General features: G+C 42.7%; 1 protein-coding gene across 1 annotated transcript in view; it reads right to left on the bottom strand.

Moving 5' to 3' along the window:
- The window catches only part of CSMD1 (CUB and Sushi multiple domains 1), a 2,043,790-nt gene that overhangs the window by 496,190 nt on the left and 1,522,571 nt on the right, over positions 1 to 25,029 (bottom strand). The window contains 1 exon segment of the mRNA XM_050802644.1: positions 15,465 to 15,577. Coding sequence (XP_050658601.1) covers positions 15,465 to 15,577 — 113 coding nt within the window.

The following is a 25,029-nucleotide window of genomic DNA, read 5'->3' as shown; positions in this document are numbered from 1 at the left end:
ACTGTTCACAGAGGGCAACGGGAAGGGTCAGAGGTTCTGTAGGATTAGCCCCGGCACATCAGATCATTTGGCTTCTTCTAAAGCAGTGTGTGCATTCTTTGCTGCTCTGTCTCTCCTGTTGGGAAGGGCTCTGCTCCTAGTCCCTGGGGGTTTCCTTCAGCCCTGTCGCAGGGAAGGACAGGTCACTGGGAGTGGCCAGTCAGGTTGTCCATGTCCCTGGATGTGGCAGTGGATGGAGGGGGCAGGATTGAGCAGGACCACTTGGAGCCTTTTTTGGGTTGGAGATGGAGGACATCGGAGGTGTCTTTACTCTTCGTTCCTCAGGGCCATGAACTGTAAGAGCAACATAACCCCAGAGGAGCTGGGAGCTATTTTCTCTGTCATTTACAGAGACCCCACATGGGATGCAGCCTCAAGAAAAGAAAGCAGAGCTGAGAAAATGAGAGTCCTGCTGATGCCACCGGGACCTCCTAACCCTAGATACAAATGAGTCTCTTGTGTCTCATGCACGGAATTTCTGATAACAGAGATATAATCCTAAAAATAAGACAGAAGCATAAGAGAATACTTAGAATGATGCTGTCAATCCAAGTGAGGGGTCCAGGGAACCTGAATTGGGAGAGTAGATAGTGAAGACAGAACAACCAAAAAGCCTGTTAGTGTTTCCTGATGGGGCCAACTCTCAAAAGGGAGAAGAGGATTGATCTCAAGACCATCCTTGGACAAAAGATGGACACACATCTTTCTGAGACTGGTGGGAAGGAAGGAAGGAAGGAAGGAAGGAAGGAAGGAAGGAAGGAGGGAGGGAGGGAGGAAAGAAGGGAGGGGGTGAGGGATGAGGGAGGAGGAAGGAAAGGAACCAGGAAGTGAAGGAAGGGAAGGAAGGAGGAAGGGAAGGAAGGGAAGGAAGGGAGGAAGGAAGGAAGGAGCAATGAAGATGACTGTGGAGGATCAAAGAAGAGATGTTCTTGCTCTATAAAAAAGGTGACTTTTTCCCGGAAAACCTGGAGAGAGGCTGCTGTGGGTTTACTAGTGAAGGTTTAAAGAAAAGTGAAGGTTTGTAGGAGTTGCTGTAAGTCCATGAGTTCTAACAAAAGGACCACGTGCCATGCAAAGGTGAGAGTGTGGGGCAAAGAACGGGGCAGCATGAGTGGAGGCCCAGTGGGCATCAGCCATGACCTTCAGGGGCTGCAGCATGGAGGGTCCTCCAGACAGAGCTCACTCCGGCACACCGCAGAGGGATGCATTACAGAGAAAGGCTTTAGATGCTTCAGGCAATAGTGACTGACTTATTCTCAGTTGCATGTCTAAATGACACAGCTTCATGGATAATTGTCTCCACTCTCCACTAATTCTGGAAAACTCATGCAGGCATAATTCTATTCCAGAAGAAGCGCCTCCCTGTGTATGAATGAGCCACCTTCCCCCAAGGGTAGAAGTAGGAAAGAAGGTGACAGCCAATCGCAATGGATGTAAACAATCATATATAAAGAGAAATCAAACACGTTTTAGTAGGAGGCAGAAGAATTTGCGTCAAAGGAAATGGGACAGGATCACATGAAAACTTGTTCCCCTGTCCTCCAATCCATGAGGTCTACACAGCACAAAGCAACATTCAAAGCACTTATAATACATTTAATCTTTGAGATGGATTCTTGAAATTCGTTGGTGGGGGAATCAGTTCTTAAAGTATTTGCATTAAAATGGCATAAACCTGAAGAATTTTAGAGGGAAGTTAAAATTAAATAGGCTCATTCTGAAAAATATCTGAGAGACTAAACACAGTTTCTTTGCTTTTAAAAATTGAATCCAAATCAGCACAAACTCAATATAATCTTGTTTTCTCTACCCCTCCGTTATGTGACAATGTGTCACGGATTGGCTTTGCCAAGTCAGAGGCAACCCGAAGCTCCCTCCATGCTTAAGGATGTCCTGGACTGGGAAAGTGAATTTTTAAATTTTTTCTTATTCTGTCTTTTCTCTGTGGTGAAGAAGAAAAGAGCAATTTTTTTTTTTTTTTTTAAGATGGAGTTTTTCTCTGTTGCCCAGGCTGGAATGCAATGGCGCAATCTTGGCTCACTGCAAACTCTGCCTCTTGGGTTCAAGCAATTCTCCTGCCTCAGTCTCCCAAGTAGCTGAGATTGCAGGCGCCTGCAACCATACCTGGCTAATTTTTGTATTTTTAGTAGAGACAGGGTTTCACCATGTTGGTCAGGCCTGTCTCAAACTCCTGACCTCAGGTGATCCTCCTGCCTTGGCCTCCCAAAGTGGTGGGATTACAGGCATGAGCCACCGCACCCAACCAAAAGCAACATTTATATCCATATAAATTCATGTAAGGTTTTCAGCCTCGTGTTATAAAGTTTCCAATTGTTTCAGGCATTTAAACACTGGGACATTTAAGAAAAACTGTTGCTCCAGTCTTAAGACTCACACAGCTTGCTATAATCAAGCCTTCTAAAGTGGAAAAGCCAGACGGGGGACAGGGTCACCAGCTCCTCCTCATCGACACAGTCCTCAGGAGCCTCTCCTTCCCTGGTTGAGACACATACGAAATTCGGAAAATCATCTGGTTTGCTGACTGTTTCACTTTCATGTATGCGTCCTGCATGTCAGGATTTGCTCCGATGACGGATGTTAACTGTGGGTCTCTGACCCTCAGGCAGCCTCCAGCCTCTGATGAGATGGGCCTTAACCCCTCCACTGCCCACCTGACTTCATGATCTTTCTCTGTCGTGACCTAATCAGGACGTTTCAGATCTTCCTACCTAGGCACGTGGTTGTACGCAAGCCTCTCCTATTTTCTCATACAATTTAGAAAAGTTGGCGCGGTTTTGCACTTAGCATTGCTGCATCGTTTCTACTACGCCGAAACCTAGTTGTGTTCTCTCCTATCCCATCTTAGCATTGAAATTGTCCTAGTGGACGTGTTTCAGTATCAGAGGTAGCAATCACACCTCTTTCAGCTTGCTAATCATTCCAGGAATGAGCTTCCCATTAAAACGAAATATTTGGAGCTGTTGATTTCTCTTTCAGAGGTAGGAGCAAAGCCTGCAGATGACCCATCCCCATTGCCCATCATAGATGAGTCTGCTAAAGTCCAGGGGGATTCAGAACAAATTGGATGCAGAACTTAAACCCAAGCCCAGGTTTCTTGGCTAAGCTCTAGCACTGCGCTGTCCTGCACCCGTTGTCTTCTACTCTTCATGCTGGAGCCCTCCTGCTGCACTGTCTCACCTTACATACCCTCATCCTGCACTTCCTCATCCCATAGCCCCTCATTTTGCACTCCTTACCCTGCATGCCTCATCCTGGACTCCTTCACCTGTACCCCTCATTCTGCACTCCTCACCTGTACCCCTCATCCTGTACCTGTCTTCCTGGATCCCTCCCTCTGGATCCTCACCTGGACCTCTCATCCTGCACTCCTCACTGCACCCATCATCCTGTGCCTCTCTTCCTGTACCCTTCACCTGGACCCCCTTATCCTGTACTCCTCACTGCACCTCTCATCCTGGACCCTTGAACCTGCTCCCCTTGCCCTGCACCCCTCATCTGTACCCCTCATCCTATACCCCCTGACCTTCAGCCCACATCACAAGTCTGAAGCAGCCTAACTTCTTCAGTTTCTCTCATTCTCAGTCTCACATGGCACAAACTTTCTTTCTGCTCACTCTCTTTCCCAAGAAAAAATCAGAAGAAACAGAGCTCCACATGCTCACATGTTAAAGCAACAGATGATCTAAAAGAAACACATAGGAGCTGGGTCATCAAAACTGCATGCCGTGCCTGGCCGTTTCTGGCTTAGAGGCAGGAGGATATACATGCGATTTAAAAAACACAGGAAGAATTTCGAGAAAAGAATAGTCCCATCTATAACTTTTAAATCAGTAATTCAAAATATGATTCATTTGTAAGTCAACACAACTCAGAAATTTTAAAAAAGATTCTTGTTGAGATGATAAAAACTCGTAAAGGAGACAGAAATACCAAAGAAAAATAATAAAGATAGCAAGAAAATTGAAAGAAACAAATTCCAATTGCAAGGAAAAAACCCTGTAAGGAAAACTGGGTCCTTGTTGTATCTGATGCAGAGATCCTGGTGGTAAAGATGTGGGAGAATGTTATCACACTCACACACTCATGACACATGAGAAGTGAGGAAGGCAGCCACGTGGCTGGAAAAAATAGGAAGCTCATTCCACTTACAGAGCCTGAAATATCATCTAGAAGTACACCTTGTTAATTTCACAAGGTCTTTCATAATTTGCAAATATCATCCTCAGAATTTTCATTCCTGCCTGAGACTAGAATACAGATTGGAGAACGCCTCCCAGGAAGTTTGCTCTAACGTGAGCCCTGCGGTGCTTAACCTCCGTGTCATTTCCACTACATCTTACCTCAGTTTACTTCGAAACGTAATCTGGGAGGATACATGTTGGGAATGGAGAGTGGAATGTAGCTGGAGCTAATGGGCCACTAAACCTGGAATTTAAAGGTCAAATTTCTGCATTAGAATTTAATGTTCTCTGGCACCACCTGCTCTCCTGGCTCATATGTACTGATATATTTAAATATTTAATAATGGCTTATCTCACATTAAGAGGAGGCTGTGCTTATAATTCATTCATGCAATATAACTCAGAACAAAATAGAAATAAGAGTCAGTGGTTCTTCTGATATTTTTCTTAAAGTTAAGACTGTCCTGAACGTCAGCATATCTTCATACAAATTCTTCAACCCCGTCAACAAAAAAGGGTGATTATTGGAAACTCAATATCCGTCTAATATATAGTTTGTTATTATTACTTGTTTGTTTTAATATCCTTTCAATAACATCCTATGTTCATCTTATTGGTCTTGCGTTAAGACAATGGAATGCTAGCTAGGCTAGCTGGTAATTCACCTGAAGAAAACAATAGCAACAATGAGCACATATAATCGATTAATTTTAGCTTCAAACAGTTAATTATTAATTACACTTGGTTTGTACATGGCTCTTAATATCTTTGGTTACTAAATAGCTCACCAAGATGAAGACATTGTGTGCCCTGCAATGGTCTGGAGAAACAGAATTGAATAAAATGGGGCTCTTTCTCAAGGATTCGAGGACACACGAAACACTCTAGGAAAACTGTTACCTTAGCTAACAAGGAGCTGCTGCAGGTAGCCACAGGGAAACACTGGAAGGCATTTCCATCCCAGTGAGCTGTCCAGGAGAGAGGCACAGCTCTCAAGCTGGGCCCTGGGGAAGGGAAGGGAAGGGGAGGGGAGGGGAAGGGGAGGGGAGAGGAAGGGGAGGGGAGGGGAAGGGAGGGGAGGGGAGGGGAGGGGAGGGGAGGGAAGGGGTGTTTCACATCTGGAAGGGCATGAAGGACCTGCCCACACAGAAGGGAAGTGGCATGAGCCCTGGTGTGGAGATGGATGGGCACAGGATGGCAAGCCCACAGTGTGCTACACTGTGCTACAGCACCCTGCAGCTCTTGAGAGGACGGGGTGATCTGGAAGAGGGGCAGAAATTCAGTGACTTGCTCTGTTGTGGCTGCACCACGGTGGGGGCACACAGGAGCCACAGATGCAAAAAGAAGCTGACTCATGAACCAGGGTGAGCACGGTGAGGTGAGGAGAGGCAGGCCGGTGTGTTCCTCACCCTGCTGGCTGACATGGGGCACAGGGTACAAAATAAAGACGCCATAATACTACAGGAATTGCATGGAGGAGCCTTCTCACAAACCCTCCTTGCAATGCAGCACCAGTGCCACAGGAATATGCACTTTGAAGCCCACCCTGACTTGAATCTCTGTCTATGAAGACCCCTGGGTGATCTCCATGCATGCTGCAGTCGGAGACACAGATGAGAGCAGAGGACAGCATAAGTACAGGTACATGGGAGATTTGTGCAGAAATGCATCCCTTTGCCAACAGGGGAATTCAACCAATAGCGGCAGAGCACTTGCCACTGAAGGGGAACTCCCGGACAGTCCGGGGGAGGAGGACTTGGAGAACCAGAAAGGACACCAGATAAACTTCAGGAACTGGGTCCCAAAAGGTCATCATTCAGGGACTCAAGCACTCAAGAATGAGGCTGTCAACAAATGAATAGATTTGGGTCCAGGAATCAAAGCAGCCTCAATAGCCAGAAACAGTCTGTGTTGACTCATTGGCTACTGGGCTATAATTTCTCAAACTAAGACCTAAAAAAAAAAAAACAACTGGAGTGGGCCTAAGATTATTGATAAGGGTTAAATGGCCCATGATAATGTTATGAAAATCTGAGCAGTCCAGAAATTGGCTAAGACACTCACTCACATTTTGCACATCTCTAAGGACGCAGCTATACGCCTGCAGCTTGTGCACGGCTGCACAGGTGTGGGGCATAAAGAGGTCCTTGCACTCCCGGAGCTTCTGTCTCCCGGGAAGAGAGGCAATTAAACAATTGTTGGGATGCAGGCAGCTAAGGGTGGTATAGGATTGTGTAGGAGCAAATTACATAATCTAGGCTGTGAGGCTTATTGGGGAAAGTAATCTCTGAGTTGAGACGGAAAGATCAGCAGATGATCTACATGGTGAGTCCATAGAAGAATGATCCTTTTTGGGGAGATACGTATGCAAAGGTAAAAGAGAAGAAAAAAGGAAGATCTGAGGATCAGGAAGCTCCATGGGACCAACGGGAAGTGTATGTGGGCGGTGGTGAGAAATGAAGGTGGAATTTGGAAACCAGTTTACAGAATATTCTGTGGACCCCGGGAAGGCTGTAACCGATTTGAAACACTGGAGGGACACTCTCTATTTTCAATTTTTTTTTTAAAAGATCATTCTGACTGGACCACTGTGTATGGGCAAAATAGAAGAGATGCGTAGCAGGGAGAAATGAAGTTTCGGCCACTACAGAGGCCGCCTGGAGGGGACACTGTGGAAGCCGTCTAAGGGTAAGAGACAGAAGATATAAAGGAGGGATGGGATGGAAGGATATTTACTAGACGGAGCTGACAGAAATTTGTGGAGAAAAAGAGAACAGGATCATCCACCACCAATGTTGCTGAGAAGAAATAAGACAAAAACAACAATTATAAATCTGTTGTCCAAATCCTCAAAGAATATAGGGAGATTGCCTTCCCCGGCTGCTATACAACGATGCTGCACTCTGGGTAAGAACAGACAACAGGGTGATGTGAGTCCCAGGTCAGGAAGCTTGTTCTAGAAGCAAAGAGCTAAGCACCAGAAAGGCAGATACACCTACCTGTGGTCCCAAGAATGGAAGGGCTGGTTTTGTTTCAAGGGATTTGGAGGACAGTAACAATAAGTTTGTTCTTTAGCATATTAAATTGAATGGCAGTCCTCAGGAAAGCCCGTTTAGAGGAAATTCAAATTTACAGCACATGAGTTCACATGGCAGGACAGTTTCCCTTGTACGGGGCTCACTGCAGACTCAGGTCCCACCATCGAATGCAGCCCTCATCGCCCGGTGGGACTGAGGCTGCCAGAGTGGGTTCATAGCTGCATGCCTCTCGGGGAAGTGCTCAAACAAAGGCCTCAATTTAGAGAAAAGAAGATGCAAGGGCTACTGACCCTGAGTCCCAGCATTCCTGCCACAGACTGCAGAGTCCAGAAGGCTTTTGCTGGCTGGAATGAGGGAATGTGCTCCTGAAGGCATGGCTGAGAAGCCAGCTTGGAGAGGATGCTGGGAAGGATGGGCTGCTGTCCTCTGGATGTGGTCTTCACCATAAATCCACGGCCATAATGCTGTGTCAGTCGCCAGAGGCTGGAATACATGGGGCCAGGAACCGAGGAGGGGAAGCAGTAACTGTCTCACCTCCACCCCAGGAGCTGATTGAGATCTCTGTTCCCCGATCTCTCAACTTTAGGCTCTGTGGTTCTAGAGAACCTGCTTCTCAGAGGGGAGTTGTCTCCACCACCGGGAAGAGGAAGGGCCCCATGAAACTGTAAGCTATGCCTGTGGCCCAGTGCCTTCAGGATCCTCATACCCAAGGCCTCGCCAGCAAGGAAAGGAGCCATCATCCTTGCAGGAGGACTGGCCCTAACCAGGAAAAAAAGCTGGGGCCATTGTCCCCATTGGGACAGTACAGATGAGTGGGACCATTTATCCATGGGGACTCTCTTATGTGTGATGGAACACGGACAAGTCCAACAGCCACACCTGAGCAGTGCATTGTGAGCAGAGACTGCGGCCCTGGGAGGACTCAAGTCAGCATTGCCCTGCCCCAGCAGCCACCTAGCCTAGCTGAGAGGCCAGCTAAAGGGGCAGATCCTCAGATGGGCCGGACAGGAGGGCAGCAGTGAGTGTGTACTGCACGTGTTCCTAGGAAACGAGGCCAGCCAGAATCCTGGAGAAGCTGCTTCCAGATGGAGAGGACTGAATAGTGCGAGTGCTGGGCTGTCTCCGATCCCAAGGGCACCACTTGGGTGCTCTTTTCAGAACCCAGGCCTCACCCCCAGCTGCTAGGAGCCCACACTGCATTTCTCTTCAAGAATGGCCCCAAGCAGAGTTCTGGTCCCTCCCTGGGGGCCACCCATGTCAATGGTCAATGGCACCGAGCCTGGCCCAATTGCTTCAGTTTGGAAGACTATACAGGGCCATCCCAGCTCCAGACCTCCCTGTAGTATCACTTAAGGCAAGGGTTCCCAATCCCCAGGCCAGGGACCAGTACTGGTCCATGGCCTGTTAGCAACTGGGCCACACAGCAGGTGAGTGGCAGGCAAGGATGCACTACTGCCTGAGCTCTGCCTCCCGTCAGGTCAGCAGCAACATTAGATTCTCCCAGGAGCGTGAACCCCATTGTAAACTGCACATGCGAGGGATCTAGGCTGCACGCTCTTTATGAGAATCTAATGCCTGATGATCTGTCACTGTCTCCCATCGTCCCCAGATGGGACTGTCTAGTTGCAGGAAAACAAGCTCAGGACTCCCACTGATTCTACATTATGGAGAGTTGTGTAATTATTTAATTACACATTACAATGTAATAATGGAAATAAAGTGCACAGTAAACGTAATGCACTTCAGTCACCCTGAAACCATCACCTCTCCCAGTCCGGGGAAAAACTGTTTTCCTTAAAACTGGTCCCTGGTGCCAAAAAGGCTGGGGACCTCTGATCTAAGGCACCTGCTGTGGTCTGATCATTTGTGTTCCCCTCAAATTCCTAAGTTGAAACCTAACTCCAAATTTGATGGTTTTCAGAGACAGGCCAGCCTTTAGAGGGTGATGACATGATGAGGGTGGAATCCCTGTGAACAGGATTAGTGCCCTTGTGAAGGACACCCAGGCTTGTGGCCTTGCCCTGTCCACCACATGAGGACACAGTGAGAAGGTGCCATCTATGAACCAGGAAACAGCCCTCGCCAGACACCAAATCTGCCACTGCGTTGATCGTGGACTTCCCAGAACTGTGAGAGATACAATTCCAGTGTCTTTAAGCCAACTCTACCTGCATATTCTGTTACGGCAACCTGAATGAACTAACTGTGCACCTGTCGTGACTGGGCACCGTTCAACTCCTCCCTCCACCCAACCCCACTGCTTTCTATGCCTTACAGATGATTCCAAGCACACTCCCGATACCTCCGCCCACACAAGTCGCCAACTCAGACTCTACTTCCAAGAAAAAAGGTAATTTGTCATAGATTTAAGTCAAGCCCTTGAAAACAAAAACAAAAACAAAAAAACGTTATATCCACCTTAGAGATAAGGCTGTATCTGTTGTGAAAAAGGAGGTACACATTATAAACACTTTGTGATGGTCAACTGGGCATTCCCACATGACAACAAAAGGTTATTTGAAGCCACTTCCTGCAGCTTCACCTTCTCTTTAGGGTTTTAGAAGTCACTCTACTATTCTGGCAGGCACTGTCTCACCTGATTTTGAGTAGCGTATTGACTTCCTGCTCACAAGGACAGGGTCACGAGCTCACTTTCCACATGGACCAGCGAGCTGTCCTGGGTTCAGGGACCTTGCCGTGTGCCATCATTGCACTTGGACGCTTTTCAATGTGCATAATTTCTCACCTAGAGAAGACGGGCAAGACTGGGCTGGGTCATCGTGCCAGTCCAACCACGTGAGATGAGAAGCACCTTCAAGATTGCATAACATCAATGCTGCCTCAGAAGTTCCGTCTGCCAAGAATGGTAAAGATGCTGCTTTTTGAACCATCTCCTACATTCCTGTATTCAGTATAACACACGGCCTCATTTCCTCATTCATCCTAGGAGCACAGACCCTTGGCTACAGACTGAGATGCCTACACTAACTTCCACTCTCTTATTATCAATTTAGTCATCGGACATAGGAGACAATTCTGTTTCTTGTATGAAATGGTGATACTGAACTCAAATAATTTGACTGGAATAACTCTTAGTATTAGCCCGAAATAGGTCTTGATTTGACTACACAGTAGCACATCACAGGGAAGAGTTCCTTTAATTTACCCCCTGCTAGAATGTAAATAGCTATGGCAAATTACATGAAACATGATTTGTGGAGATGCAGTTCATCAACTTGTGTGATGAACTCGAACTGAATATTCTTTTCGTAACAAAAAAACGCTTCAGAGTCAACTCACTTTCCTATAAACAGAGAAGCCATAAAAACGTGGGACCACTATAATAGCAAACATGTAATTGCTTGTAAAAATATCCAGGGATCAAGTTTGCTTCTTGTTAACTTTCCTCATGGATAGACGCCACAGTGGTAATGAGGGAACCCAACTTTAAGTTGAGAATAGGGATTTTTCTTTTTTTCTGTTGACTAATAATCAGCTGCTATGATATATAATATATATTTTATTTTCAAATATAAAATGAAGAAACTATGCCCTGGGCTTACATTATCTTTTCTTATATAGTATTCTGAGACTTACTCTTTGTATGGATTCTACCTATTATAAATATGATTTATAAATACATAAATAACATACACATGCCCACTGAATAAATAAATGATTTATAAGTATATAAATTTTACACAGGTAGAATCCATATATATATAGCTAACTTATATATAAATTGTGTATGTAAAATTTGTTTTAAAAATATATATTAGCTACATAGAGTTTGTTTATGAATGGTCAGTGCTGCCTTACATGGCTCTACCGTAATTTATTTACATCCTGCTTCTTAGCATTTGGGCTTTTGAACAGATTATTTTTAATTCAGTATTTTCATCTGTAAAATGGTTTTAAATAAAGCTTACCTCTCTCCCGTCACTTTCTGACACCTAATATGATCTCCTTCAAGAGCTCTCTTTGTTTTTTAAACTTTCCATTTTTTCCCCCATAATTTGCTTAGGGCACATTATCAATTCACACTCCTCTCGTTGTGTGTGTGTATAATTGCTACAGATGCATGCACATGCTGATATGTATGCACGGGCTTTTATATTAGGGAATATGTATAAGACTTTCTGTATAACATACACATGCCCACTGAAGTCTAGCAAGAGTGTTTGTTTCTGCGAATTGTTCTTTTGTGTTTGCTGCTGGGGCCTCGCCAGCAGGGACCCCCGTTGTTTTTCAGTCTCTGAGCTCCTCCCTGCCTGTCCTCCACTCACTGTGATTTTCAGGGGATGCACAGGAGCTGGTGTTCATTTCTCCACCCTGCTTGCTTCCTGAGAAATGCCTCTAAAAGGATCCATTAATTGAGTGGACCCTCCAGCCATCTTGAGGGGACGGAGGAGAAAGGATGGTCTCTGCAGAGTTAGAGACAGCACAAACGGAGAAATCGCAGACATGCCCAAGCCTACGCGCCCAGGATGATGGAGGCCATAGGTAGGTAGAGTGGACCCAAGGTCCTCCTGGTCCTCGTGTCCTGAGGCAGCCCCCTCGCCATTACCGTGTGTGCTTGCGGGGGTTAGTTGGGGTGTCAGGATAGCATCCTCCAGGGAGCTTTTCACAGAGACAACAGTGCCCAAGGTAGCAGAGACCATGAACATCTTAGGGTAAGAAGTATGATCCGAAGATTTGAGGACCCCCAAAATAATTTACACTACGCAAGCTATTCTTGATATCTTGTCAATGTTGGAGTAGGTAGGTCAGCAAGGGTTGACATGGGTGGCCTTCCATAATGAGTGAGGTTAAATTGATAGCTACTTTGTTTGGATGGAGTCTCAGAAATTCAAGTTGATGTTAAAATAAGATGATGTGGCATTTCTTGCATAGCAGTTTGTCTAGGGTTTGTGGTCTGAGGGACTGACTGTGACTCCAGGTATGAGAGTTCACACATTGAAAATGTCTGGGGAAGGCCGGGCGCGGTGGCTCAAGCCTGTAATCCCAGCACTTTGGGAGGCCGAGACGGGCAGATCACAAGGTCAGGAGATCGAGACCACAGTGAAACCCCGTCTCTACTAAAAATACAAAATATTAGCCGGGCGCGGTGGCGGGCGCCTGTAGTCCCAGCTACTCAGGAGGCTGAGGCAGGAGAATGGCGTGAACCCAGGAGGCGGAGCTTGCAGTGAGCCGAGATCGCGCCACTGCACTCCAGCCTGGGCAACAGCGTGAGACTCCGTCTCAAAAAAAAAAAAAAAAAAAAGAAAAAAGAAAATGTCTGGGGAGACTATGAGAAAGTGTGGAGAGCTGTTGCCTCTGAGGAAGTTAACTGGCTCAGCTAGAAGCTGGAGAGAAGGGGTCCTTACAATCCATCTAAACACCCCTCAGTTGGATTTACATGTCTTACTGTGCACACTATTATTTATATAATGAACACATCATGTTTGTAGAAAAATCTCAAAATTAAAATGAAAATGCATAAAGAAATAAGAGCTAGCATTTTTTTAAGTTCTTACTGTATGTGTTATGAGCCTTCCATGTTTTACTCAGTTGATTTTTCAATAAAATTATGAAGCAGTTTTGATTACTATGACTTTTTTTTTCTAATGATGAGTCTGATACACAAAGGGTTTAAACAACTTACAGTAAGGTTCAGTTACTGAGCAGCAGAACCAGTATTTAGGGGAGTCCAGCTCCAGAGGCTGTGTTCCTAATTCTAGATGTTAGTGAAAATCAGGCAACATCAAAACACAGAACATTTAACTCTATGTAAATACACGCTGTATATGTTTTCTGAAAATATATATTTTTTCTTTTTTTGAGATGGAGTCTCACTCTGTCACTTAGGCTGGAGTGCAGTGGCACTATCTCAGCTCACTGCAAGCTCCACCACCCGGGTTCAGGCGATTCTTCTACCTCAGCCTCTTGTGTGCCTGGGATTACAGGTGCCCACCCACCACAAACAGCTAATTTTTTATATTTTGAGGAGAGATGGGGTCTCACCATCTTGGCCAGGCTGGTGTGGAACTCCTGACCTTAAGTGATCCACCTGCCTTGGTCTCCCAAAGTGCTATGATTACAGGTGTCAGCCCCCCTGCCTGGCCTGTTTTCTGATAATATAATTTATGAACCACTATGCTTTGAGTCAAATAATATAAAATTATGTATATGCATAAAGGTCACTTTTATAAGTGATGTGCACTTTGTCTACAACTGTTAGCTTAATATAGTACTCTGAAAACACATTTTCAGAATGTCTTCTACTATTATAATCCCTTACTTTGTTTACATTCTCAAATGTTATATTAGTTACCTGGTTTGAATGACCTTTTTACCTTTGGATTATTCTTTTGTCAAAGATAATACCTGGCATTGAATTGGCTGTCTCTCAAGGACTGATGGCCATTCACACATTTATGACATCTCACAGGTGGCTATTGAGACTGTTACCAGAGGACTAATTAGGGTGAAATGCAATTATAATTAACGTGGTGTGGTCATTTACAGTGAAATATGACACATGGAAGAATGTTTCCCTTTTAATGGGACTACTTATGTCTCTTCATAGTCAAGGATGCACAGTGTGGGCACGAGGCTCCTATTCCTGGTACCATAAACCTGATGATGTGTATCTCAATGCTGCTGAAATGAATTTACTGCAATTTGCCCTGTTGGGAAGTGTTTGGTATTTCACTGATGATTTTAGATTCCACCAAAGGCAGCAGCAAATGTAGGTCATGTGGAAAACGTTATAACTCCACCATACTTTCTTGAATAACTGCACAGTCACATGAAAGTTCAATTGAAGGTCAGGTCTAAAACTCCAAATGTCAGGAGGTATTCAGCACCTGCCTCTGCATTCTAGCTTTAATCTTTGAATGGGATGTAAATATTCATTTTTTGTTGTAGTATTTCTTATTAAAAAGGGTCATGAAGTCCCCACCACACCCGTGTATCAGCAAGGAGGGACCTAATTTATGCTCTGTAGCTGAGGACACTCCTGGGTGAGTCCACTCACCACAGGACCCTTTAACATTGTGACTCTTTATCCCACACATTGAAAATGTGGAGAGTTGTTGCCTCCGAGGAAGTTAACTGACTCAGCTAGAAGCTGGAGAGAAGGGGTCCTTACAATCCATCTAAACACCCCTCAGTTGGGTTTTCAGCAGTCTCTCAGTTGAGAGAGAGAGAAGCCGTGCTGTGGCGTGTTCACTCACATGGACTCATGACAATATCCCCTACCATGCTTGTCGTTTTAGGATTGGTGGATGCTTTTTTATTATCTCCTTCATTGATTTCATGGGTAATAACTTCTTGTTACGTTTTTTAGCTCCTAGAACTATCCTATGATATACACTTGGAAAATAAGAACATACTGCCTGTTTACTCAAATTCAAAAAGTAGAATACATAGAATTCCAAGAGCTCCAGATAAATATTCTCATTTTTACCTATACACATACACATCCATCAGTTCAAATATTTTAAGGAACTCAGCTACTAAGGAAGAAACCAACAGGATATTTTAAAAACTATTTCAAAGGAGAATCCAAAGATCACAAATATATGGACAATCAGAAATACTGAAATAAATTTGCTAATAGATTTAAAAGTAATCAATATCCACAGGACAATAATTAACTGCATCTCTTTCACAGGAAATTCATTTGCATTTCAATGCTTCAGAAATTGTTTGCATTGCTATCAGTTTTCTATAACTTATAAAGTTATAAACTGCTCAAAAACAATGACAGGCACAGAGCTTTCATTTCAAATATTTGAATTCAGCTCATAAAATGTATAATTGTAAGTCTTTTCAGATTCATTATATTGTCTTTTCTATATTTGCTCACATAAAAAAAGGTTTTGAGAAATACCAGACAATATGATATGGTCAAAAGATCCACACATATGCCCACGTTTCCTAGCTTACACCTAATACTTCACCTCACTCTTTCTTTTGGGATAATCAGAGTACATATCACGGCAAGCCAAGTTTTCAGAAGTTAAACATTCTCATTCACAAAAGCGAGTGTTAGCGGACTTTAAGGAAGTTCCCATCATGATTCCTATTTATCAGCATTGTTTGACTTACTGATTTTACTTATACCTAACCAATACAGAATGGTCTCTGTCCTCTGTTGGAACGCTAGCTTTAAACTCTGTTAAGAGTGTTCTCGTCCTACCTTGGTAAACAGCTTTAAACCCAGGTGAGCCAATGCTATCATCCGACTGCAGATGTAGCCACATCTGGTTGCTCATGCTCACGATGAGGTCAGGAACACTGGATCCCGTGAGCCTGCATGGAAGAGAAATGTCAAAGCCTTTATGTAAGGCAACAAGTACATCGACTTCCACCTCAAAGGAGGGTCCTGCTGCTTTAAATAGCCAAACCCTAGAAATATAGATAGCAAGACCCTCTTTCAAAGACTGTACAGCCTCTTGTCCATGATATCAATATTCAAACATCACTATCACTGGAGCTTTACAGAAATTACTCTATTCTAAGACTGCCAATGTGTATATTTTCTTTTAAAAAATCAACTTAGGGCAACCAACCATCCCATTTTCCTGGAACTGAGGGGCTTCCCCAGGTGCAGGAGTTACAGTGTTAAAACGGGGACAGTCCTGGAAAAAATCAGGGACAGTTGTTCATCTGAGGTGACTAGAGATGTGCACGGTTGCTGCAGGATTGTGCAACACCAGCCATGAAAGAGAAAGCATCTCTATCACAAGAAATTGTACGGGATCATTCACAAAACGTTCTCATTGTCTAGTCTAGAACTAGTATGTAACTTATCACAAACTCTCCTTTTAAAATATATTATAGGTAATTGCACATTAAAAGAATTTTGAAAAGAACAACATGCATAGCTGAAATAGATTTGGTAGCATTTATTGAACACGCCCCCTGCATATTAATGTCTGGGTCACACCAAACGTGAGTTTCAATGAAGCATTCATCGTGTATTAACAAAACAGTCACATAAGAGCTGTTGTCAGCCAGTGAAAAGAAACACTGAATCCATTGACTGAACTCAACGTGCTGGCAGAAAAGCATGTTGAAACAGAAAAAGTATAAGAAAAAAATCAATTCAACCAAAACAAATATCCCTAATCAAATAGGAAGCTTGACTTTCAGCAAAGTAGTTTCAGGAATGTGAGCATATGATTTGCCCCATTAATCATATTATCTGTCTATCAATCCAACATCCTCACCTTAGGCAGCACAGAGCACTGGATTCTTCAAGGGAAGATGAACAACGGTCATTATTTGTGAAGTAACTCATGCAATGTTACACACAAAGTGAAAAGAGGAAAATATTTCTGTGAATGATTTGCAGTAACTAAATATGTATTTCCTTCTGAAGATTTGTCTTTGTTGGCAAGATTGTTCTTTTCGGTTTGCTTGTTTTGTTGGCTCATTTGTTTGAAGAGATATTTTTTCTTTCTTTCTTATTTATACATTTATTGAAGTGTAACAAGCCAAAAAGCGCACAGATCATGAATGTCTAGCTCTATGAATTTTTACACAGTGAACCACCACACAGATCAACTCTTAGAGAATTACCAACCCCTCAAAGCCTTCTTGTACCTTCTCCCAGTCACCATCCTCTCCTCCCATCTTGCCAAACTATTGGTTTTATATCTTCTTGAAAGTTTTTTTATAAATGAAATCATACTATATATAACATTTTGTTCAACCTTATGTTGGTGAAAGGTATTCATGTTATTGTTTGTAGTAGTGTTTCATTTACTTCAGTTTCTACATATAATTTACATTGTGTATAAACACAAGTAGGGGATGATTAATATTTTTAAATTCTTGAAATTTTATTAAGATAATTGTAGACACACATGCGGTAGGTAGCACAAAATAATATAAAGAGATCACATGTATTATTTACCTAGTTTCCCCCAGTGGTAACATCTTGCAAAACTATAACAACTAGGACATTGACATCGATACAGTCTACCAGCCTCCTTAAAACTTTCCCTGTTTTATTCCTTTTTTGTGTGTACATTTGTGTATGCAGCTCTGCACAAACACGTCACATATCTCGGTTCCTGAATCTACAACCATAGTCAATGCAGGGCAGCTCCATTCCCTCCAAATTCTCTGGTGCTGTGCCCTTAAAATCACACTGATGCCCCTCTTGCTACACCCCCTTCACTGTCCCTAACCCCTGGCAACCACTAATCTGTCTCCCTCTCTAAATTACTCATTTAAAAAAAACATACAAATGAAATCACAGTGTTTAACAACTTGGGATTTGATTTTATTCACTTAGCTTCATTTCCAGAAGATTTATCTCAGTTTTTGTTTATACCAATAGTTTGTTCCCTTTTATTGCTGGGTCGTATGTCATGTTGTGGATATACCACAGTTTGCTTAACCATCCACCTGGTTAAGGGTATTTGGGCTGATAGTAGTTTTGGCAGATGACACTCAGAGCTGCTATGAACATGTCTGTGCAGGTTTTTGTGTGAGCATAAATCTTCATTTACCTGAGATAAAAGCCCAAAAGTGCAACAGCTGCATTGTATAATCACGTTTAGTGTTTAAAGAGCTACCAAATTTTTCCCCAGACTGGTTGTACATTCCCACCAGCAATGTGTGAGCACTCCAGATTCTCTGTATTCTCAATAGGCATTTGCTGTTGTCAGCATTTTCTTATGCTTCTCTAATAGCTATGTGCATTTAACTAATCGGTAATGAAACATTGTCTCGTGTTTATTTGCCATTAATACATCTTCTTTAATGAGAGGTCTCTCTTTTCTTCCTTTTAAAGATTGAAAACTCTCTTGATATATTGTAGTGTAGATACCAGTCCTTGTCAGAAATTAGCAGTTTTGATTTAAATATAGTCAATTTTGGTAAGGGTTCCTCATGCAATTACAACAAATTATATTCTGTAAGTATTGGTTGCAGGGCTTTCTCTATATGAAATTTGGAATCTGGCTTAGTTCCTTCCTTCCTTCCTTCCTTCCTTCCTTCCTTCCTTCCTTCCTTCCTTCCCTCCCTCCCTCCCTCCTTCCTTCCTTCCTTCCTTCCTTCCTTCCTTCCCTCCCTACCTCCCTCCCTCCTTCTTCCTCTCCCCTTCCTCCCTTCCTTCCCTCCCTCCTTCTTCCTCTCTTTCCTTCCTTCCTTCCCTCCCTCCTTCTTCCCCTCTCTCTCCTTCCTTCCCTCCTTCCCTCCTTCTTCCTCTCTCCTTCCTTGTCTCCCTCCCTCCCTTCTTCCTCTCTCTCCTTCCTTCCTTCCTTCCCTCCCTCCTTCTTCCTCTCCCCTTCCTCCCTCCCTCCCTCCCTTCCTTCCTTCCCTCCTTCCTTCCCTACCTCCCTCCCTCCTTCTTCCTCTCCCCTTCGTTCCTTTCTTCCTTCCCTCCCTCCTTCTTCCTCTCCTTGCTTCCTTCCCTCCCTCATTCCTTCTTCCTCTCCCCTTCCTCCCTTCCTTTCTTCCTTCCTCCCTTCCTTCCCTCCTTCCTTCCCTACCTCCCTCCCTCCTTCTTCCTCTCCCCTTCCTTCCTTCCTTCCCTCCCTCCTTCTTCCTCTCTCTCCTTCCTTCCTTCCCTCCCTCCTTCTTCCTCTCTCCTTCCTTCCCTCCTTCCCTCCTTCTTCCTCTCTCCTTCCTTGCCTCCCTCTCCCTCTTCCTCTCTCCTTCCTTCCTTCCTTCCTTCCTTCCTTCCTTCCTTCCTTCCTTCCTTCCTGCTTTCCTTCCTTCCATGATTTCTGTTACTATTCCCTAAGGTAAGTGATTATATAAAGGAAAAATATGTATCTTAAGTCCAATTCATGGCTCTGGGTAGAAGGAAGAGGAAAGAAAATGTACCATTTTAATATTATACAGTTAAAGAAGAATGTGTGCACAGCCGTTAATTTTTCCCTACATGTTAATATACACAGGGCACATGGTTCACATGGAAAATGTTTTTCCCGTCTCCCTTTGGGCTTAGAGGTGGTGTCAGCACCTTTCTGATCTGTGCTTCCCACTCCCACTCGCTTCTCTCTTGTTACACCCCTTTGACTTCGAGACTTATGCCACCATGCAACATGCAACATGACTTTACTGCCGTCCATCATCGTCCTCTCCCTTCATGTAGCCCCTGGCTTATTGTCATTGCTCCCTGTGGGCAGTCTGATAATTCTGGTAAAGTGACTCATGGGTCCTTGGCTCTTTAACCCAATAACTTTTCTCTCCACTCCACTGCAAGGTATGACATCGAGGTGCAAGGTATGAAATCACTGGTCATACCTTGCACCTTGCTACTCTTTATCATAATAAACTTAGGCACCTAACCCTTCTTTCTGACCACACTGCAGTATCTTTTAACTATCATATGTGTGTACTTTCTGAAATACACTTCCCAATTCTTGGGGACCTCTACTAATGATTTTGTCACTTTTTTACCCAGCCTGGACAACATGATTGTTACTCTGCTCTTCTGTCTTTCCAGCCCCTTAACTGTGTTAAAATCTACTACCAATCCGTCCCATCTCTGACAAAACCCAAACTCGAGATGGATCCAACCATCCATTCTATATCTTTCCGTATGTGTGCACAAGAAAGATGATGAAGAACTTGCTGATTTATACTGATATATATGTATGATTTCCATACTCAAACTAGTCACATAGTGCCACATTTTTTTTCCTGAATTATAGTCAGTGTATTTTTCCTATTGCCATTTGTTATTGTCCTAAGTCATCACCATTTTTCTCAAGCCCATTCCCAGTCCTTATTTCTTCTGTTCTCAGTGGATAACTTCATTCATAAGTATAAGGGGAAAAACATTGAAGGCAGTCAAAACATGAAATACCTGCCTCTCAAAATCTCCTAAGTATTTTTTATTCTTTTCATGTCACCAGTCATCAGCCACTGGAAGTAACTGTTGGGGGAGTTTATTTGCCTTGTATTTCTTTGATGTTTTTTGCACCATTGTTTTCTCCCATTTCCAACCTCTCGGTTGAACACTGACTATCTCACAACCACCCCACTGAAGTAGGCTCCTAACTCTGTCTGCTGATTCTGGCATTTTACCTCCCCTAGACATTCGACTTGATTTTAACTTATTAAAAACTTAATTGTCATGTAGAAAATTATTACACATTGAAAAGACTCATACTGTCTATCCAACTACTTTAGACATACCTCTAAGTCGATATATTTAATTTCCTAAGTTCTGTACTGAACTTTGCTTTAATTTAATCTTATGTTACTTTGTTCATTTGCATGAAACAGTCAGCAAGCACACTGCCATATTCCGCACAAAGTTCATTCAATCAAATGTCAAAACAGGTTTATGGTTATTACTCATTTTGGAATTCATTTTAAGCCTGCTATGTGACAGTTATATTTATGAGAAGAACTGTAATTACAGCTTATTATAGTCATTTTAAAGCTAATTAACTTACAAAAATTACACACAGTAAAAAACACTTTTTAATTTATTTTTAAATTTTTACAAGTTATTTTATAATTATTTAAAACAAAAGAACTTTTGTTCCTCTTTCAGGTTTCCAGAACTATTTTGGCTTGCTAACACTGAGAAATGATTTCTTTAAAACAAAGAAGCAAGCAATATTGTTGCCTTTTGCAACTGCTTATCTGTTTGAAACAGGATTTTCAAAATAATAATTTCTAACTAAAAAATAAAATAGATGCTGGCTTTGATTAAATACAGTAGGTGCTCAAATAAAGTCATTTTGTTCAATGTCATTTCATTATAATATTGATGAAGGAAATAGATTCCTAGCAGGGGTGGCGTCTGTATGGGTGTATCAGTCTACTCTCACATGGCTGTAAATACATTATCCAAGACCGAGAGACAGGGTAATTTATAAAGAAAGGAGGTTTATGAGGCCGGGCGCGGTGGCTCAAGCCTGTAATCCCAGCACTTTGGGAGGCCGAGACGGGCGGATCACGAGGTCAGGAGATCGAGACCATCCTGGCTAACACAATGAAACCCCGTCTCTACTAAAAATACAAAAAAACTAGCCGGGCGTGGTGGCGGCGCCTGTGGTCCCAGCTACTCGGGAGGCTGAGGCAGGAGAATGGTGGGAACCTGGGAGGCGGAGCTTGTAGTGAGCTGAGATGGCGCCTCTCACTCCAGCCTGGGCGACAGAGCGAGACTCTGCCTCAAAAAAAAAAAAAAAAAAGAAAGAAAGAAAGGAGGTTTAACTGACTCATAGTTCCACATGGCTGGGGAGGCCTCAGGAAACTTACAATCATGGTAGGGGGTGAAAGGGAAGCAAGGCACGTCTTACATGGCAGCAGGAGAGAGCATGTGAAGGAGGAATTGTCAAACACATACAAAACCAGCAGATCTGGTGAAAACTCCTTCACCATCATGGGAACAGCTTGGGGGAAACGGCCCCCATGATCCAATCACCTCCCACCAGGTCCCTCCCTCATACATGGGGATTATGGGGATTACAATTTGAGATGAGATTTGGGTGGGGACACAGAGCCAAACCGTATCAATGGGGTTGGCACGTTCCCCATGTCTGCCTGGATTTGCTCCCAGGTTTTCTCCCACATCCCAAAGCTGTGCATGTGAGGTTTATTGGCATTAGTTAATGAGCTGGTTGGAAAAAGAATGAATGAATGAATATAAATTGTTGTCAAATAAAAATGTGTCAAGTATATGATAATCATACAAATGCAGGACAATAAACAATGCAATAGGAAAGTGCTCAGGGAGCTGTCACATATGTAAATGTTTTCGACCTCTGCTGGAGGAGGAGGTTTTCCTGACAATGTTGTCTTGGCAAAAAAAAATTTATGTATCCCTTGATGTAACCAAACTCCACCCCTACGACTGTTACTCATCCATCCACCAAAACTTAGGTAAACAGTAATCTTACTTGTGTTCATTAATCTTTCTTAAAAGTGTGTATAGCTCACATTTATTTAAATGTTTAATATTAGGAGTGTTTTGTTCTTTATGCAGAAGTTTGGTGATGCTTTTTGTGAGCAGAAATATGCTGTAAGAACTTAACTCTTGTTTATATCAATTAGCCTAAGGGGAAATTGGTTTTGTTATACAGAGTTTTACTTGAAGTCACAGTTTCCAAAGACCTATTAATGATGTTAAGTGGAAACTTACTATACTTTAACATTCATCATAACATATAGTTACATAATTAGTCTTGTTTTCTTTAACACAGCTCAATTTTTCCCCAAGTTGACTCTATAGTACATATTGTTCTGATTTAAACTTAAAAATAAAGTCATCCTAATGAAACACTAAATAATCGATCTATTTTTGATAGAGGAAAATATAATTTTATTTTGGAGAAATAAGCCATCATATTGTAGCAGCCTGCCTTTTTGCCCCCAAGCCCTGCAGTCTAAAACTCTGTCATCTCCCAGGTGTGTTCAGCTCTAGCCATATTTATTTTTCCTCATTCTCCAAAATGATGTCATTTCTTAGTTCCCAGGGCTTTGCAAACCCTGAAATCCCTGGATGGAATGTCAATTCTTCCTGCTAAGAGTCTTTGAAGACTCTGAGGATTCTCACTGGGCATTTCTTACCCTCTTAAGCCAGATTAGCACTTTTTGCCTCTAAGTCATCGTAGAATCCTTCATGCAATTCAGTTTCATAGACATCTGCTTCAACCTCCACCTTCTTTCAAATTCTGAGCTCTCTGGGTACAATTTTACGTCTCTTGACCACTTTATCCCTAGTCGCTAGTAAATAACATACACATTTTAAAAATAAATCAATCAATAAAAATATAAATTAAATCTATATTGTATTCATTATACAGTTACATGTTTAAATTTTATAGGAATATTTCCAAATAATGATTTAAATCTTAGTGGTATTTTAGGCAGCACACCAAGGGCTTAACATTTGGAGTTCTGTTACGGCTCTGTCATTAATTCACCTGTGATTTCAGCTAAATCATTTTATCTCTATTCCAGGTTCCTCATCTACGAAACAAGAGAATTGTATTAATCTACCTTGAAGGAATTCCTCAGATCTAAAATTCTATGATCTTTTGCATAGATTTCGGTGACGATACTGCTGTCTCACATTGATATGTCTGGGTGCAGTCAGTATCAATGTTGAACTGAAATCAGCAGTGATTATGACTCTAATTTCAAGTATGTGAAGTGGTTAACCCGAAATGAAGGAAATGACATTTGATTATGTATTTGTTCCTGTCTTACAATTAGGGCACTTTGTGAGTACATTTAACTCTTTGACAGTGTAACTAAACTCTTTCCAATGCAAATGTGTCATTGTTCTTGAAAGCTTAATGACAACCATAAGATACAGTAACTTCATGACGCTTTGGTTACTTGCGATTTTACTGTGTAGACAAGAACAATCTCATCTCTGAACAAATCTTCCCTTTGGACCTTGCTAAATGGTTCAATAGTTCTATTCTAATCTACGTGAAATACATGTGTTAAGGGCTGGGTGTGGTGACTCATGCCTGTAATCCCAGCACTTTAGGAGCCTAAGGTGGGAGGACCACTTGAGTCCAGGAGTTCAACATAGTGAGGCCTTGGCTCAACCAAAAAACAAAAACAAAGCAACAGATGGATAAAACCTAAATCTGACTCTGAAATCTTTCATCAGCATAACCCAGTAAAATTCCCATGTTGTTGTGTGTATCAATTGCTTGTTTTTGGGCGCACTGAGTATAATTCTTTTGTAAGAATAGACATGTGTTTTTCCAGTTCCCTGTCAAAGAATATTTACAATGTTTCTATTTTGGCAATTATGAATAGAGTTACTATAAACATTCATGTGGTCTAAATTTTATTTTTCTAGGGTAAATACTTAGGAGTGGGATTTCTGGGTCATATGATTGATGTATATTTAGCCTCATATGAAACTACCAACCTATTTTTCAGGATGCTGTACTGCTTGGCTTTTCCGCTTGCAATCTCAAAGGTTACATAGAACATATACTCATTGGTGTGACATTCTCAAAAAGACAAAATTACAAGGATAAATAATGAATCAGCCAGGCGCGGTGGCTTACTCCTGTAATCCCAGCACTTTTCTGAAGCCAAGGCGGGCAGATTACTTGAGGTCAGGGGCTCGAGACCAGCCTGGCCAACATGGTGAAACTCCATCTCTACTAAAAATATGAAAATTAGTCAGGTTTGGTGGCAGGCTTCTGTAATCCCAGCTACTTGGGAGGCTGAGGCAAGGGAATGGCTTGAACCTGGGAAGCGGAGGTTGCAGTGAGCCAAGATTGTGTCACTGCACTCCAGCCTGGGCAACAGAGCGAGACTACATCTCAAAAAAAAAAAAAAAAAAGGGAATCAGTAAGTAGTTCAGGGTTTAAGGTGGGGGAGCCTGTCACCACACCACAAAGGGATACTGCCATATTTTGAAGTGAAGGGAATGTTCTATGTTCTGATTTTGCTGGTGGTTATACAAATCTATACATGTATTTACAGTCATAGATCTGCACACACAAAAAGTTCTACTTTACTGTATATACTTTACTGAATAATTTGTTCAGACCTGAAGAATAATTCTGCATGTGTCACGAAGCTGTCAAAATACAACACTGATGCAACGTAGCACCTTAGCACCTGCAATATGAGACGCCTGGATTTTATGGGCATGTACGTGAATTTAAAAAAAGGGGGATGTGCTAAGCCTCTAATATACTGATTACAATTGTAAAATGGTCAATGGAAAAGTAAAGCCTGCCCTTAAGATAAAAACTTGCCTAAAACTGAACTACTTTGAAGTCTTTATGTTCCTTTAATGTCCATGA

This window comes from Macaca thibetana, chromosome 8, assembly GCF_024542745.1.
Source record: "Macaca thibetana thibetana isolate TM-01 chromosome 8, ASM2454274v1, whole genome shotgun sequence".
In the NCBI taxonomy this organism is placed as follows: domain Eukaryota; kingdom Metazoa; phylum Chordata; class Mammalia; order Primates; family Cercopithecidae; genus Macaca; species Macaca thibetana.
Note: the sequence above shows the minus strand (reverse complement) of the source record. Positions and strands in the feature narration are given on the sequence as shown.